The sequence below is a fragment of the Anoplophora glabripennis genome, unplaced genomic scaffold, assembly GCF_000390285.2.
Source record: "Anoplophora glabripennis isolate ALB-LARVAE unplaced genomic scaffold, Agla_2.0 scaffold147, whole genome shotgun sequence".
Classification (NCBI taxonomy): Eukaryota; Metazoa; Arthropoda; class Insecta; order Coleoptera; family Cerambycidae; genus Anoplophora; species Anoplophora glabripennis.
In genome coordinates, this window is record NW_019416251.1 from 414922 (window position 1) to 430785 (window position 15864).

The following is a 15864-nucleotide window of genomic DNA, read 5'->3' on the forward strand; positions in this document are numbered from 1 at the left end:
CTCTATTGCGACAATATTATTAAATAATTCCAATTATTTCATGTCTCCCTCGTATACAAGCGATGTCCCCCCATTTTTAATCGGGATCCTACAGGAGATTTCCCCTTCAGCAAGATCCACCTCAATTTATACAAATGTCGCGTGCAGCGACGAGAATTGTGATTAATCGAATCCGTCGAACCTCAACATCTTACAGTAGGGCTTTCCCATTGTGAACTTTGTTTTGCACTCTGGGCTTACAAGACGTGGATAGGTTCGAAGTGAGCAGATCTTGAGCGGAACATTGTTTTGACAAAAACCAGTCTGAGGAGCCGATAGGTTTTAGGAGACAAAGGACAAATACATAATACTGGAACTGTTAATTCCCAATGGAGACATTGCTTTCACGATTTACACTGTAATCGGAAAACGAAAAAGATCACTCTGGAGGAGGTAACAAGCAAATGTACAAGGGGATTCGCAAATGGTGACCAAAAATGAAACCTCGCATTCTTTGGTGAATTTTAAGGGGGAGTGTTTCATATAAGGTTTTTATGTAGGACGCTTCGTTAAAAAAATACAGGGTGTTAAACTTCAAAAAATATTTTTAGTTTTTTTAAATAATTTAAAAACTAATAAGTGAAATAATTTGAAATTGGGCATATGTATTTATGTAGACATTGTCCAAAATCTGAGGCCTTTTCTTAAAATATAGATACAGGGTATCGGTGGCATATTTTTCTAAATAAAATAGTACGCCACTGCTTTACGGCAACAACCGTGATATTTTCTATAAATTATTATATGTTTTTCGAAAAAAGCCTGATTTTCGACTAAAACTTAAAAAACCAACTGAAAACACTTTTACTTAAATGACATGACAAGCACTAATCATTCGGTTATTTATTCGAATAAAGAAATTAAATCATTTTAATGATATTATTTGAGTAAATGCTTAAAAATCTCTACATTTCCTCTAACACAGGCCCGACATCTTTTTAGTAACGAAAATGTAATTTGTTCGAAATTTTGTTGCGTGAATATGATGAAAAGCTTATTTACGCTTTCTTCTAACTGCTCAGAATTCTCAAAGTTGCTGTCGCAGCCCACTATGTAATTTTAAAAAGCATTATATTCGAATATCGAAGTGTGTTCTCAGTTGTTTTTTAAGTTTTACTCTAAAATCAGGTTTTTTTCGAAAAACATAAGAGTAGTAATTGGTAGAAAATTGACAGACGAATCCGAAAATATCATGGTTGTTACCGTAAAGCAGTGGCGTACTATTTTGTTTAGAAAAATATGCCACCGACACCCTATATCTCCGCCACTGGAGTATGTAAATTTTAGGAAAAGCCCTCAGATGATGCGCAATGTTTATATAAATACATGTGCCAAATTTGAAATTATTTCACTTACTAGTTTTTAATTTATTTAAAAAAATTAAAAATATTTTTTGAAGTTTAACTAGATAAAAACTTTATATTAAAGACTCCGCTTAAAATTCACCAAAGAATACGTGGTTTAATTTTTGGTCACCATTTGTGAATCACCCTATATAAAGAAAAGTATATAAAGAAAAAAAAAACAAACAAAATGAGAAATAATTTCATACCGATCCAAAGAAAGCAAATAAATTTATAAGAAAATAAACAATGATGGGAAAATTCAATTCATTGTCAAAAAAGCAATAAAAGTATTGCGTGAAAAATAGATTTATGCCAAAATTACTTACTGTAGAGCTTGCTGAAAGCAACGTAAAACTCATTAATGCTTAGCTTTCCATCGTGGTCAGTATCGTCGTACTGTATCATGTTTGAGAGAGAACAACCACTGCTCAAAGAATCCAGTCGCTCTTGCACCGCGATCTGGAACATTGAAATTACTTTTTAAATATATTCAATAGTATGGCGGGAAGCAACTACTCTGCGGACAACATCACTGAATTACACCCGCAATAGTTAGGGCGATCCGTGATCAGAACCACCAGACATTAATTTACTATATTTACTGGACGGGGTCCGTAGTCCGCAGAGTAGTTGTTTTCCACAATATCAATAGTCGTTTCCCTTACTAAAAATTTACACACATTCTGAAACCATGTTTCCATTGTATGTATTAGTATTTCTCAAGACAGTTATAATAGTTTCGTCGCGATTTTACGACGCTGCAATTAAAGCGTAAGCCGTTCCATCCGAGACGGTAACAGCGCACGTGAGACAGATATAATAGAGCTTTACGTCGGCAATTCCTCTTTATAGTCAAACATTTCGGGATAAGACGAATAACGTATTTTTTAAACTGGGAATTTATTAATAAATGTGACACAATAAAACCCCATCACTCACCTCGTTCAACTCCGTCGCCTCCAAGTTCCCATTGTTATTCCTGTCATAGTGAGAGAACATAATGGATACCAAGTAATCCTTGCTATGATTATCCTGTGACATCAGCCTGGCGTGGTTGTACAATAATAAATTGTCCTGGAAACAAAAAGAAAGAAGTTCGCCGAATAACTTTATTGTAGATTGTCAACGGGAAGGTGAAATATAGGTACGTGTATAAAGATACAGTTTCGGGTACGTAACCAAGGTTCTATTACTTAGTTACTTAGAAAGTGGATCAGTGGCCTTATTGTATTCAATTAGCTAAGGTCAAGGTCGAAGTTGCTCCCAACTAGGTCTGTATAACAAACCAATTCACGCTTGCTGTTCAAAATTTGTGCTGTGGAGAGCTTTTATTCCCAAGTTAAAGAGAGGTTTTTAATTACCATTCGGAAGTTCGGTAAAATGGAAGTTGGGGATTCCATGGAGTATTAGGATGTACTTCGGGACTTTACTTCATAACTGGCAATATTTGATGAAAATTATTTATATAGTATCGTATTTTAAACTCGCTTAATGTTTTCAAATTATTGGTGTGACAGATACCCTTGTATTTAATGATCAATCTGAGTTTGGAATTTCAGTAGATTTATATAATTACTAGGTTGACCCGGCAAACGTTGTTTTGCCATATAAATTAATCCTAGGATTATTTTAGTAGTTTTTTCATAAAGAAATTTCACTTCTACCATCTATATTATATTTAGTGTTATTCAGTGTATATCGTGTATATTTTTTTTATTAATAGTAATAGTAAATGTCATTATTACGGTTGATGCACAATAATAATAATGGCCGAAAACTGTAGGGAGTGAGAAACGGCTCATTGTGTGAGAGAGATCTCATCCCTACTCCGTGCTGTTTACTGGGTCAGAAGTGACACCGGTCAACGCCTGGCGGGGATAAAAAAAATGATCAAGTGATAATTGATCAGTTATCGACCGGGGTTGAAAATTATTGAATTACTAATATCGCTATTAAAAAATAAGGGTTGATGGTAGAAGGGTGAAAATTTAGGATTGTATGTATTTTTTAAGGCCACATCATAAAAAAATAAAATTTTGTCCAAAAAACAAAAAAAAATTTTTTTGGGGTGGGCCACCCTTAACATTTAGGGGTATGAAAAATAGATGTTGGCCGATTCTCAGACCTGCCCGATAAGCACACAAAATTTCAACAAAATCGGTCCAGCCGTTTCGGAGGAGTACGGGAACGAACATTGTGACACGAGAATTTTATATATAAGATTTAACAATTTTTCGAAATATGTTTTCAGTTTTATTAATACCTACGTAGATATTTGAGTTTTATTTGATAGTGTTTTGAGTATTTAAAAGCTAAATTGTGAAATGCAACATAAATTTAGTTTAAAATAGAGAAAACTAAGTCATCCTAAACTGCAGTATTTATACTCGAATTTATATGACTCGTAACTAATTTCACATTGCCAAATGATAGAATAAATGATGGAAAATAAACAAATGGGAAGCATTTTCTGAAGGATATCTTCCTATTTTTATCGACAGAATGCAGAAACGTGCGAATACATTTGAGACTACAGATGGCGCCATCTTAAAAGTAATTGCAAAGTTACCGATCTAACATATAAAACTAACAATATATTCACAGATTTATCTCAGAATTTTAACGATAATATTGTTATACAAAGCTTTATATTTTACTGTCAATCTATCAATTTTTTTTTAAATTACAAATTTGCAACCTGGAATTTTTTTTATATTTTAGCCTTAGTTGCAAAATGAAATATACGACGCACGAGCGTGATAAAGTTATATATCGTCAAGATTCGTTAAAAAACAACGGAGTTACAGACTGTCAAATATATTATTTCAAGCGAATTTCGCTTGTTTAACGACAGGGCTATCGTCATTTTCTTCGGACTCGCTGTCGTTCGCTTCTCCCACCACTCGCCGAAAATCAAGCGACCCACTGACTTTTGACAATATTTCTTATGCACTTATCATACTTCCACAAATAAAATATTTTTATCTGGGAAAGAACTCGGGTTGCTGGTTATGACAGTATTTTTTTTTGCCGCTACCAACCTAATTTGTTTAACAATAGGCCGTCAAGTTTGACAGTCTGTAACTCCGTTGTTTTTCAAAAATTATACAATTAACCACGTGTAAACAATCTTCCCCCCATTTTTATGACTGTAGTTATTGTACATAATATTTAGCATCTATAGTGATAAATTGAGCTTGCCGAAACAAAAAGTCGCGCCCAACCCTATGTTTCACAAAGAGAATGGACCCTCTTGAGTCAATTATGGTAATTTGACAATGCAACTTTTTATTTTAATATGAACACTAAATGAATAAATAGTTAAATGTTTAATACTGTTTTCCTTATAATTATTTTGTTTCGCTAGTGATTGAAATTTGATTTTAGTCTTTAAAGATCAACCTATAAAATTGCAACTTTATGACAAAGTATCTTTCTGACACTTAGGAAACATAATTAAAACATCGCCATCTTATGAACAGTTCGAAAAAAGTTACATTCGTTAAGAAGAAACGATTGTTTCTCCAGTTCCCTTCTTTTTAAAACGTACCCCAAAACTCACCTTCATAACTTCGTACTCCTGCATCGAACAGTCGTCCTTATCGTAATACAGATCGCCCTTCTCACCCCTCCCGCCCGCGCCGTCCTCAATCTCGTTCTCCAAGTAGCTGGGCTCCTCGGAAGTCGACGTCGGTGGCGGGACCTCGGTCTGCGGCAGGAGATAAGAATATCGGGTTAGGCTGAACAAATATTTGCGGCCTCATACAATTTCACATTACACGGACAACTTTTTTATTATTATGCATTATAATACAAACAGGAGGGCCCCGGGGCTACTCCCCCGGGCGACGCTTCGCTTTCGCCGTTTTCTGTTTCCTCGCGTATTATGTTTCTTTGTTTGCACTTGGGCGGGGGGAGGACAAGGGGTTCGTCAAAAAGTCGCCTGTTTTATATTTTCGTTTCTAAGGACGTGCTTTCGGATAACAAAGGCGGGTTTAATGAAGCATTAGTTGGCAAATTAGTGCGTAGGACTTGCTTGAATGGGGGGGTTTGCTCCGTATCCTAAATATCACAAAAGGAGGCTTTAGCAGGTTAGTTATCGCCATGCTAATTAATCGGTCGGATTCAGTTTTATTATTGTAGCGTTAAAAGGTATAACTTCGCGAACTTTAGTTTACTAGATATTTAAATACTACAACCTAAAAGAAAACATTTGGGCACTATGCCGTCAATTCTCCGTGACATATGAGTTGTCAGCGGAAAATCAAACTTTCCAATTTTGGGCCGGGTAAATTAAATAAATAGAAATTGACGGCATTTCGACCCAAGACAGATATTAGAAAAATAAGACATAAAAACCTTATGCCGTACAAAAATAACGGTTCTGTAAAGAATAAAAAATTTAATTTTCCAAATATTTTTACTAATGTAATAGTAAATTATGTAACGAGTGGTGAAAAGTTGCCAATAGCGCCATGCGAGCGCGCGTGATAGAAACATTATAGAAAACTGTACGGCGTGACTGATTTTAAATAAATATATTTATTTGAAAATTATATGCCGTACGAATGCACTAGCTCTAAGGGCTTTTAACCCTTGCTGAACCCTTACCATTTACGTAGAATAAGGAAAATTATTAGAGGCACCCTAAAATTTCAGAAAGCGCTATATAAAACTATACCTCAAGTCATTATGCCGTACATTTTTTATGGCACCTGAGGTAGGTAGGTAGGGAAATTAATTTTCCGCTCAAGGGGTGGATATTTTATTGAAAAGTTCCTGTTCGGCATTTGTGCCCTTTTCGAATTCATTAAAAATTAACTATTAAAAAAGTATTGTATACATATCTTGGCACTAAAGGGAAAAAAAGGCCCCAAAGTTAAAAAGAACGTTTGCATATAATTGCAATTTAATATGTGAAAAAAATAATAAAAAGCATTTGAATTTATTGCAAAATTCTCAAAATCAAAAAATATTAATAAAAATAATGCGGTCGATAAAATTACAATTTTAACTTCTTGAAAGGCGGTGAATTTGATTCCATATCATTTTCTTCTTCTTTATCATATGAATCTTTGCAATATAATCAAAATTAATTCAAAAAATATTAATCACAACCATTTACAATAATAGATAGAATGCAATATAATACAATTTAAAATTTTTTCTATTTTTATAAGAAATAATAATTTGAAAATAATTTGTGAATTTTTACATTTAAATCGTAATTAAATAACTAACAAAATATTGAAAAAATAAGTTTACTTTGGCTTAATATATAAAAAAAATAACTTTTTAAATGAACGATAGCTTCATTTACAGTGGCTCTATACAAGAAATTCAAAATTTTTTAAAAATTCTTATAGATTTTCGTTTGTAGTTGTTTGTAGTAACAATATTTTCGTTTGTAGTAGCTCAAGAAAAATGTTATATGGCCTATAAAAAAACCCATCCCCCCAATTTAGCCGCATTTAAATCTGATGGTTGATTCCTATAGAAAATCGTTTGTAGTTGATTGTAGTGAACGAATTTTCGTTTGTAGTAGCAAGGAAAAAACGTTAGTGCTATTTTAAAAATTTGCCATTAGTAAATTTAGAAAGCGCTTTTAATTTCAAGTTTATTTGTGTATAATAACTTCTATACGTCAAATTATGTTTTTAAAATTGTTTAAAGTTGTTTGTCGTTGCACATATTTCGTTTGTAGTTCAGCGGAAACTAAATAAAAGTCACTACATTCCAAACTGTCGCTCCAAAATCGTTTGTAGTTGTTTGTAGTAGCGTTTATTTCGTTTGTAGTTCTTCGAAAACTGACGAAGAGTCACTAAACTCCAAGCTCTGGCTTTAAAATCGTTTGTAGTTGTCTGTAGTAGCGTTTATTTCGTTTGTAGTTACATGAAAACTGACGAAGAGTCACTAAACTCCAAGCTCTGGCTTTAAAATCGTTTGTAGTTGTCTGTAGTAGCGTTTATTTCGTTTGTAGTTACATGAAAACTGATGAAAAGCCACTAAACTCCAAGCTCTGGCTTTAAAATCGTTAGTAGTTGTTTGTAATAGCGTTTATTTCGATTGTAGTTCTTCAAAAACTGACGAAAAATCACAAAACTCCAAGCTCTGGCTTTTAACGTGTTTGTAATTGTTTGTAGTAGCGTTTACTTCGTTTGTAGTTCTTCGAAAACTGACGAAAAATCACCAACCTCCAAGCTCTGGCTTTAAAATCGTTTGTAGCTGTTTGTAGTAGCGTTTATTTCGTTTGTAGTTCTTCGAAAACTGACGAAAAGTCACTAAACTCCAAACTCTGGCTTTAAAATCGTTTGTAGTTGTTTGTAGTAGCGTTTATTTCGTTTGTAGTTCTTCGAAAACTGACGAAAAGTCACTAAACTCCAAACTCTGGCTTTAAAATCGTTTGTAGTTGTTTGTAGTAGCGTTTATTTCGTTTGTAGTTCTTCGAAAACTCACCAAAAGTCACTAAACTCCAAACTCTGGCTTTAAAATCGTTTGTAGTTGTTTGTAGTAGCGTTTATTTCGTTTGAAGGTCTTCGAAAACTGACGAAATGTCTCCAAACTCGAAGCTCTGGTTTTAAAACTGTTTGTATTGGAAATCCAATTGGTAAAAACAAAGCCCCTCCTTATCTTTTTAACTGTTGAAAATATCGAAAAAGTAACTCTGGCGTCCCTCTATCATTTTGTTCGAGGATTTCAGCAGACCAGACCGCACCCTTCTAGGTCGAAAACTAAAAATTTTACGGGCTGTTCGCCAATTTCAAAACGCACGTGACTTAAAACGTGACCTAACAAAGCCCTTTCATATCTTTTTAACCGTTGAAAATATCGAAAAACTAACTCTGGCGTCCCTCTAGCAAATCGTTCCTGGCGTCCCTCTAGCATTTCGTTAGAGGATTCCAGCAAACCAAACCGCACGATTCCAGCAAACCAAACCGCACCCTTCTAAGTCGAAAAATAAAAAAGTTACGGGCTGTTCGCCAATTTCAAAAGTCACGTGACTTAAAACGTGACCTAACAAAGTCCCTCTATATCTTCTTAACCGTTGAAAATATTGAAAAAGTAACTCTGGCGTCCCTCTAGCATTTCGTTCGATGATTCCAGCAAACCAAACCGCACCCTTCTAGGTCGAAAAATAAAATTTGTATGGGCTGTTTGCCAATTTCAAAAGTCATGTGACTTAAAACGTGACCTAACATAGCCCCTCCATATCTTTTTAACCGCTGAAAATATCGAAAAAGTAACTCTGGCGTCCCTCTAGCATTTCGTTCAAAGATTCCATAAAATATTGTTACTACAAACGAAAATCTATAAGAATTTCAAAAAAAAATTTGAATTTTGAAAAGTCGGGTGCCAGGTTCACATACAAGTAAGTGTCACTGTAGCTTCATTTATTTATTTAATAATAGTAAAATAATTCCGAAATTCGCTAGTTTCGAAACATCCTGTATTCACAGAGTATATTATCATTTTAGGTGTTAGCTTTTTGTCGTACATGTTCCGCCTGCATAATAAAGATCAGTCGTTCCCTGGTGCACTGGAGTTTTCGGCAGAGAGAATTTTTTATAAATATTTACTCGCAGGAGCATTCTTTTTATCATAACTCGCAATAAAAACTAAAGGCCCCGTTCATTTCCTCGCAGTTCTCCCCGAAGTACAGCGGACGCCTTTCGAACCTATTTTTTTGTCTCTACACTTTTTACATAGCTTTGTTTGTGCCCCAAAAGCGTAAAGAGGCTTGTCAAAAGATCATTTGTTTCGGATATTATCATTGTTCCCAAGAAAACTCCTATTGTTAAGGCTGTTGTAAGCAAGCATTAGTGAAATAAGAGATGTTCAGAGTGAAATGTAACGCTAAATAAAGATACCATTTATTCGAAGCTAAAGAACTAATCAAATTCTGTATACATCTGATGTCTGGTCAGGGCATTAGTCCGCAGAGCAGTTGTTTCCAGCAATGCCATCTGATTTAAAAAAAAACAAAGTTTGTTCTGCACTTTTTGGGTCACTTTTGAACTAATGCAGATGTGTACAAGATAGGCTCGTGGTTTATTAATAGAAATCTCAATGTTTTTTGGAGTACTACCTGTTTGAATCACCCAAACTGGAACACCCAGTAAAATTATTACAATTGTCGGGTTTTCAGGCCTCGTAGCAGTACAGCTAAGTGAAAATTTCGTTAGAATTTGACTTTGTGCCATTGAAGAACATAAAGGAACGGGCCGAAGGCTCGGTTATATAGAACGTTAAATTAATTATTCCTGCACTCAATTCCAATTATCGTTTAATTAGTGACTGTAAGTTAATACTGGGTTGTAAATTAAACGTCGACAGTAAGTGGCAAATTGGCAGCGATTGATCTACACGTCTATGGATATTGCGAAGATATTATTCTGCTTTCATAATTTCACAGCTTTGACATCTTTACGTAAAACATACTCATTTGTTTGAGGTAATTTAACTAAATTCGGTTTCTAGACATAAGATATCCTCTATCTTTCACTGCTTTATGAGAGACAGAGAGAATGTTCGTGGTGAAGATACGAGTCGATGTTGCGTTATTAAAATTTATATTTTTTCATTAGAAATTGTATGTGCTCCTAATTCATGTCAAAAGGTATATTTCTTAGGCGCAACTCCTTGCGAGCAACGTCCTACTTACTTCTGGCATAGTCCTTAGCCGCCTTGTTATCTATTTATGCTACTTGGAAGCGCTGGCCTGTATTACTATCCTTTGTAATCCTTTCACAGGCACCGAAATTCGATCGCGTGTATTTTTAGAATATCGCATTACTGTTGAACGATTTGTTTTAACATGAAATTTATTTATTTATTGTTGCTTGCAATTTCCGAATAATTCAGCATGATAATTTACGATCGGATCTGATGTTAGTTTAAAACAAAATTGGAAAGTTTAAATTATTTGGAATAAATTAAAAGGGGTTTGTTTAGACACGGTGTTTTTTTTCGTATACAATAAATTGATGGAAAAAACATCAGATATGGCCGCTATCGTTTCGTTTTTAATTATACGGCGTAATAAAAATAATTAATGGTGTTGAGACGGACGTAAACAAAATATTTTTAGCTTTGCAGTTTGTTCTTCATTAAACCCAGTAAAATATCATCCAGAATTGCGGAAAACACGAGGTTTTAAAATGCTCTGATCTGATATATCAAAAAAGACACATTAGAGAATAATAGTTGTTGTATTATGCCACTTTTGCACACTATAAATTAGTTTTCATAAAGCCCAGTACCTAAATGACAAAAAAAAATTGTAAAAAATTCGGTTCAGATTGAAACTAATAAACAATTTTCTTAAAAAACAATATTTTTATGTAAAAAAATTCAGCAAATGATATTTTTTATGTATAAAGTTTATTTTAATGAGAATCAAGTGTTTTAATTTACTTACCTGTTTTAAAATATATGTTATTTAATGTTAAAAAGTAATACTATTATGCATATTACATCCAAAAACTCGATTCTCATGTTTTTTAAAAAAAATTGTTTATTGGTACCATTGTGAAAAATTATTTCTTGAAAAAATGCGAGAAAAATTTTTTTTTTTGAAAAGTACTTAATAGTTTTCTTTTTTTATAGCAAATTCAAATTTCGCTGGTTTTTTGCAATTATTTAAGCAAATGGATTTTAATTTAGCAGGTCTCAAATGAAGCGTTAATGAAAATCTATAAGTATAAACAAAAGTAGAAACTCCTGTTGGAGAACGCCTTTTAATACAGCGAAAAAACTCAATTTTTGATAATTTTTATATTATAATATTTGTTTAAACAATGATCTTGTTGTTTTAAATCGATACTTTTTGGGAAATATTATTTCTATTTGCCTAAACTAACGATTAACCCAAGATTCAATCTGAAACGAATTACCTGTATTACAAATTTTATTTACTGGGCTATATAAGTACACAATCAAGATCAAGAAAATATTTTTCGTGCCGTTTTTTATAATTCTTTCGTATTCTTTATTGTTTAGCGACATAATAGACTTTTTTAACAAAAGTATTTTTTAATAACCTATGGGATTCAGGTCTGGTAATTTAGGCGGCCAGAATTGACCCACCTAAAAATATGCTAGCTTCAAATCGACTACCCTGGGACCCTATATTTATTTGACCCAATAATTTTATCCATAGCCACTTGATTCTCTACATCTACTTAGGAAACACGCTGTATATTATAGTTCGACAAACAATCGAAATTATGAATGTCATTCTCATTTAATTTATGAACAAAGTAACAGGAATTTTATGGGAAAGTCACCATTTAGTATTTAACAAAAGATAAAATAACAAATAATTTGAAAACATGCCGAATCGTTTATAAATTAGCCAGCGGCGTAGAACCCGTTTCCAAAAAAAGGTCCCATTTACGAAAAAAATTATTGTTTTTAGGTAAACGAATCCTCATAAAACGTATTCCTATTTCAATGTCTATTTATCTACATATTTTTTACTAATACCTCTCTGATCAACGGAGCGTATGTTGTGGGGGGCGGGGTGCCTTCGGGTGTCCCGGTGGGAGTCTCTGTCGTGGCATCTGGCTGTTGTGTGTTGGGGGCACTTGTCGTCGATCGGTAGGCGCGTGTTTTGGACTGGTGGTCTCCAACAGCAGGCCACCCTTTACCTGTAAACATGGAGGACACTTAGCCGAGGTCGGCGACACTGCAATTTACAGGGCATAATGTCATTAATTAGGGTAGACAATTGGGGGGAAGGGGGGCGGGATAAGCGGGATAATATCTCAAAGGGTAGGTGAAGTGTGCTCGACAGCCACACACATATTAAACTAAAGCGTTTAGGAAATTATTATTGGCGGTATTATCCGGCTTAATTTTAATTTAATTTTCGTTTAAGAATAGTTTCTGTCCGTCCATCGTTGTGTAGTTGCTTTGTTATAATCGAAAGAGAGGTAAAAATCCACAGGGCGCAATTCTGGCCTTCATTTATTTTATTGCGTCTTTTTTTAATTAAAGATCATTTCTGTGTATAATAAAGTTGTTAATCAAGGTAGCTTGAAGAGCATTTTATATAAATTTTGAATTGAGGCTCTTCTTCAACCACTTCCTGATCTCTAAAATAGAGCTCGTGGGCGAGTAGGTTCAGTTTTAAAGTAACCAGACACGGTGTACATGTTTTAATTCCTGCGGTATCTTGGTCCAAAATTAATTAGCCGACTGGGTAGATTACATTTGGCTGGGGATTTGCATACTGATTACGTAGTCCGTACAATCTGTTTTAGGTATTAGTGTAATTTGCAGATCCAAGGAGGCACAAAGTAGCGCTGCCTGCGCTGTTCTTTTGGGAACAAATGAAATAATGAATAAAACAAATACGGTTTGTTATAAAGTTACGTCGTTTTTTTCATTCTTTCATTTTTATTCGCACTTTTAACCTGTAAGAAATAGACAGGACTAATTATTTCGGGAGATACGTACCGATTTTGACGCAGAACGTGCCTCTCATGGCCGTTATGGCCGACGTTTGCATACAGGCGGCCCTGTGGAGCTCGCAGTGGTTCGAATAAATCCGTCCGTCTGACCCGCACACGGCCCTACGGTGAGATGGACACTGCCTTTGGCAAATGCATTTCGCCTCTCCTTTTTCTACCACACACTCCCTCCCCTTCATGCAGTACTGGACGAGGCAGGGATCTGGAAAGAATAATAAATAATGTATCCATCCAAAAGATTTTCGTTAGTCCACCCTGTACATTTATACAGCTACAAGCTCTATGACAAACTTTGACAGTTGGTAGTTGGGTTAATTTCAAATATTTTTTCTTATACGAGCATAGTTTCGATTCGTATTTGTTTAGAAGTTACAACCATTTTAAAAAATATTACTTCTTATTTCAAAATAGCTTGATAAATAAAAATGATGGTTTCATTGTCAGTAATTACAATAGGGATTTTTTAAGCAATGAAATTACTTTTTTTCATTTTAAGAACAGAGAAAATGAGAACGAGCACGATCTTTTCCCAACATCAGTTTCTTTAAACTTACACTCAACTAATTGCATTTCAATTGCTCTGAATGATTCATTGCGAAACTTTCCGCAAGGCACTTCAGTAATTAGCAGAATAAATTGGCTTTTACCGTTTAAAGAAGCGCTAATAATTTTTTATGTTATTAGGTCTAATTGAAATAAGTTCTTGTATAAAAAAAATAAAAACAAGCATTTAGTCACGTCATTTTATTTTCGTATTCTTCTCAGCAAGCCCTTTGATTTGATACCCATATCATGGGGGTGCATAAAAAATAACTGGCCCGCCATTTTTGGGAGTCCGCCATATTGGATTTAGAATGACGTCACTTAGCTAACCATGCATTGTCATCCAAACTAAACGTGTATTGCAAAATTTCAGCTCAATCGGTTAGGGATAACCTTTAAAATTCAGTTGCAAGATTTGACATATCAGTTACCGATATCGCTGTCACTGGTTTGATTTTTTCGGTGGTACCAAATAATTTAAGTTTTTTTTTTATAATTTTATAAACATTCGTTCATACGAGCTAGAAGTTTCGTTGTTTCGTCCGCGGTACTCAAATCAGATAAAATTTTAATTAAAGTGAAAACTTTCATAAAATCTTCCGAGAATAACTATAAATATTCATAGCCTCCTGCCCAGAACTAAGTCTGGGTTTCACGATAAATTTCCGCGAACGACAGGGGATAAACATATTATTTAATCTTCTGTTTTTATATAACGTATTTGTGTAGGTATAATCAGGATTTGCTTTGTTTTACGTAACAGGCGCTGTCCTGTTAATACCGCTTAATTCTGTTCTCTAAACTTTTAGTTTTTTTTATTTTATGAGTATTCACAAGTCGTAAGTATTTCATTTATACTACCTTATATCTAAAACCATTGATCCCGTAAAATGGTATTTAAAATTAGTAATAATCACAATTGTTAAAACTTATTGGGAACCTCTGGAACATAAAGACAAGTGAATACTTGTGGTCGTAGATAGCGCGCCTTATCCTTTTTTGTTTATTTTTTTTTTGTAACAGAAAATTTGCCAGTTTAATTTTGGGTTACTTGTGTTAACTTTCATTACGGAAACAGATAATTATTAGTGAACAAATATTTTATTGAAATCATATTTTTTTTTTTTGGATTCTTATTCTTGACTGTGTTTTTCAGTCAAAAGATAGTTTTGACATATGGAACCGTTGATAAAACCTGAGTAAACACTTGTAACAAGAGCAAGTCGAGCTATCAACAGTCAGCGGTTCTAAAAATGTTTCTTTATGTTATGGTACGGTGATAAGTTGGTAGGTATTAAAAAACTTTTTATTTGCAATAAATATTTCTTTCGTCGAATGTCGTCTTCAAGTTTGTAATCAGCTTGCACATATCATATATCAAATTAGGTACTGATGCTTCAACTTGGTCTAACATTTTTTTTATAGAACTTCATTTTATGTCTCAAATGTAACTTGTGTCAATGACTCTATTGAACTTCTGTTAGATTGTATTAAACTTACTTTTCGTATTAATAACGAAGTCGTTAAGCAGTGAGGAAACGATTTGAAAACCCCCTTTCACAATCCTCGTACATAAATTATACGAAGTAGGGCTTTGCGGCACACACCGTCGTCTACATGTTACACCTTATCTAGGATGTAATTTACTCTCTAAAGAAAATTGTTATCTCGATCTGAGCCCCGGTGAGCATTTAGCTGACAAACATGTGGGAGACAACTCTGGGTAAATTCAGTTAGGCAAAGTAAATTTAGCTACCGCCCAGAAATTGTCCCGAATTTTCAGAATTCGCTCACAAAGGAGGGCTTAAAGCCAAAGTTAATTACTACCTGAGTGGCAATGAATTAATAAATTAAGATTTCGTTAGGGCTTGCTGCGTTATCCCTGTTACCTTCAACTTGTAACTTGGTGTAAGAAGAGCTAGAGGGATAACAGAGTGTTACTGATAGTGTTTTTTTTTTAAGTTTACTTTAAAGGTATTAGACACTTAAATTAATTTTAAAAATTTTCCAAAAAACTAATGAGAAAAATTAAAAGGTCAAAAGAATTTCCGTCTGTCAAAAATCACGGAACAATTTCGGAAATTCTTTTGACCCTTTAATTTTTTGCAATAGTGTATCTATTTTGCAAAGTTTAATATAAATTCGAATTTTCTGATTAAAGTTTTCAAATAATATGTGTTTCCTCTTTGATGTAATAATAATTCGCGCCATAAATATTATTTCGTTCAGTGACACAAAGTGTGTTGCTGACATTCAATGAATATTTTCTAAAATATGTTTGAATTGTTGTAACGCGCAATTTCAATTATTACAATAAAAACTAATTATTATTTCAACGAGGGCAATAACAGAATACTTCATTATTTCAATTAAAAATCGCTGTTTTAGAGCACTCGTCAGAATCAAGTGCAAAAAGGGATGGGTGTATTTATTTCTGCATCGGTTTGCTTTGATCAGTCCAT

The 15864-nt window shown here is 34.0% G+C and overlaps 1 protein-coding gene across 1 annotated transcript in view; it reads right to left on the reverse strand.

Annotated features, from left to right (window-relative positions):
• The window catches only part of LOC108909583 (follistatin-related protein 5-like), a 124654-nt gene that overhangs the window by 14980 nt on the left and 93810 nt on the right, over positions 1 to 15864 (reverse strand). The window contains exons 4-8 of the mRNA XM_018713965.1: positions 12846 to 13061; positions 11871 to 12034; positions 4948 to 5094; positions 2325 to 2459; positions 1712 to 1844 (exon numbers count right to left, since the gene is read on the reverse strand). Coding sequence (XP_018569481.1) covers positions 1712 to 1844; positions 2325 to 2459; positions 4948 to 5094; positions 11871 to 12034; positions 12846 to 13061 — 795 coding nt within the window. The remainder of the gene's footprint in view (positions 1 to 1711; positions 1845 to 2324; positions 2460 to 4947; positions 5095 to 11870; positions 12035 to 12845; positions 13062 to 15864) is intronic.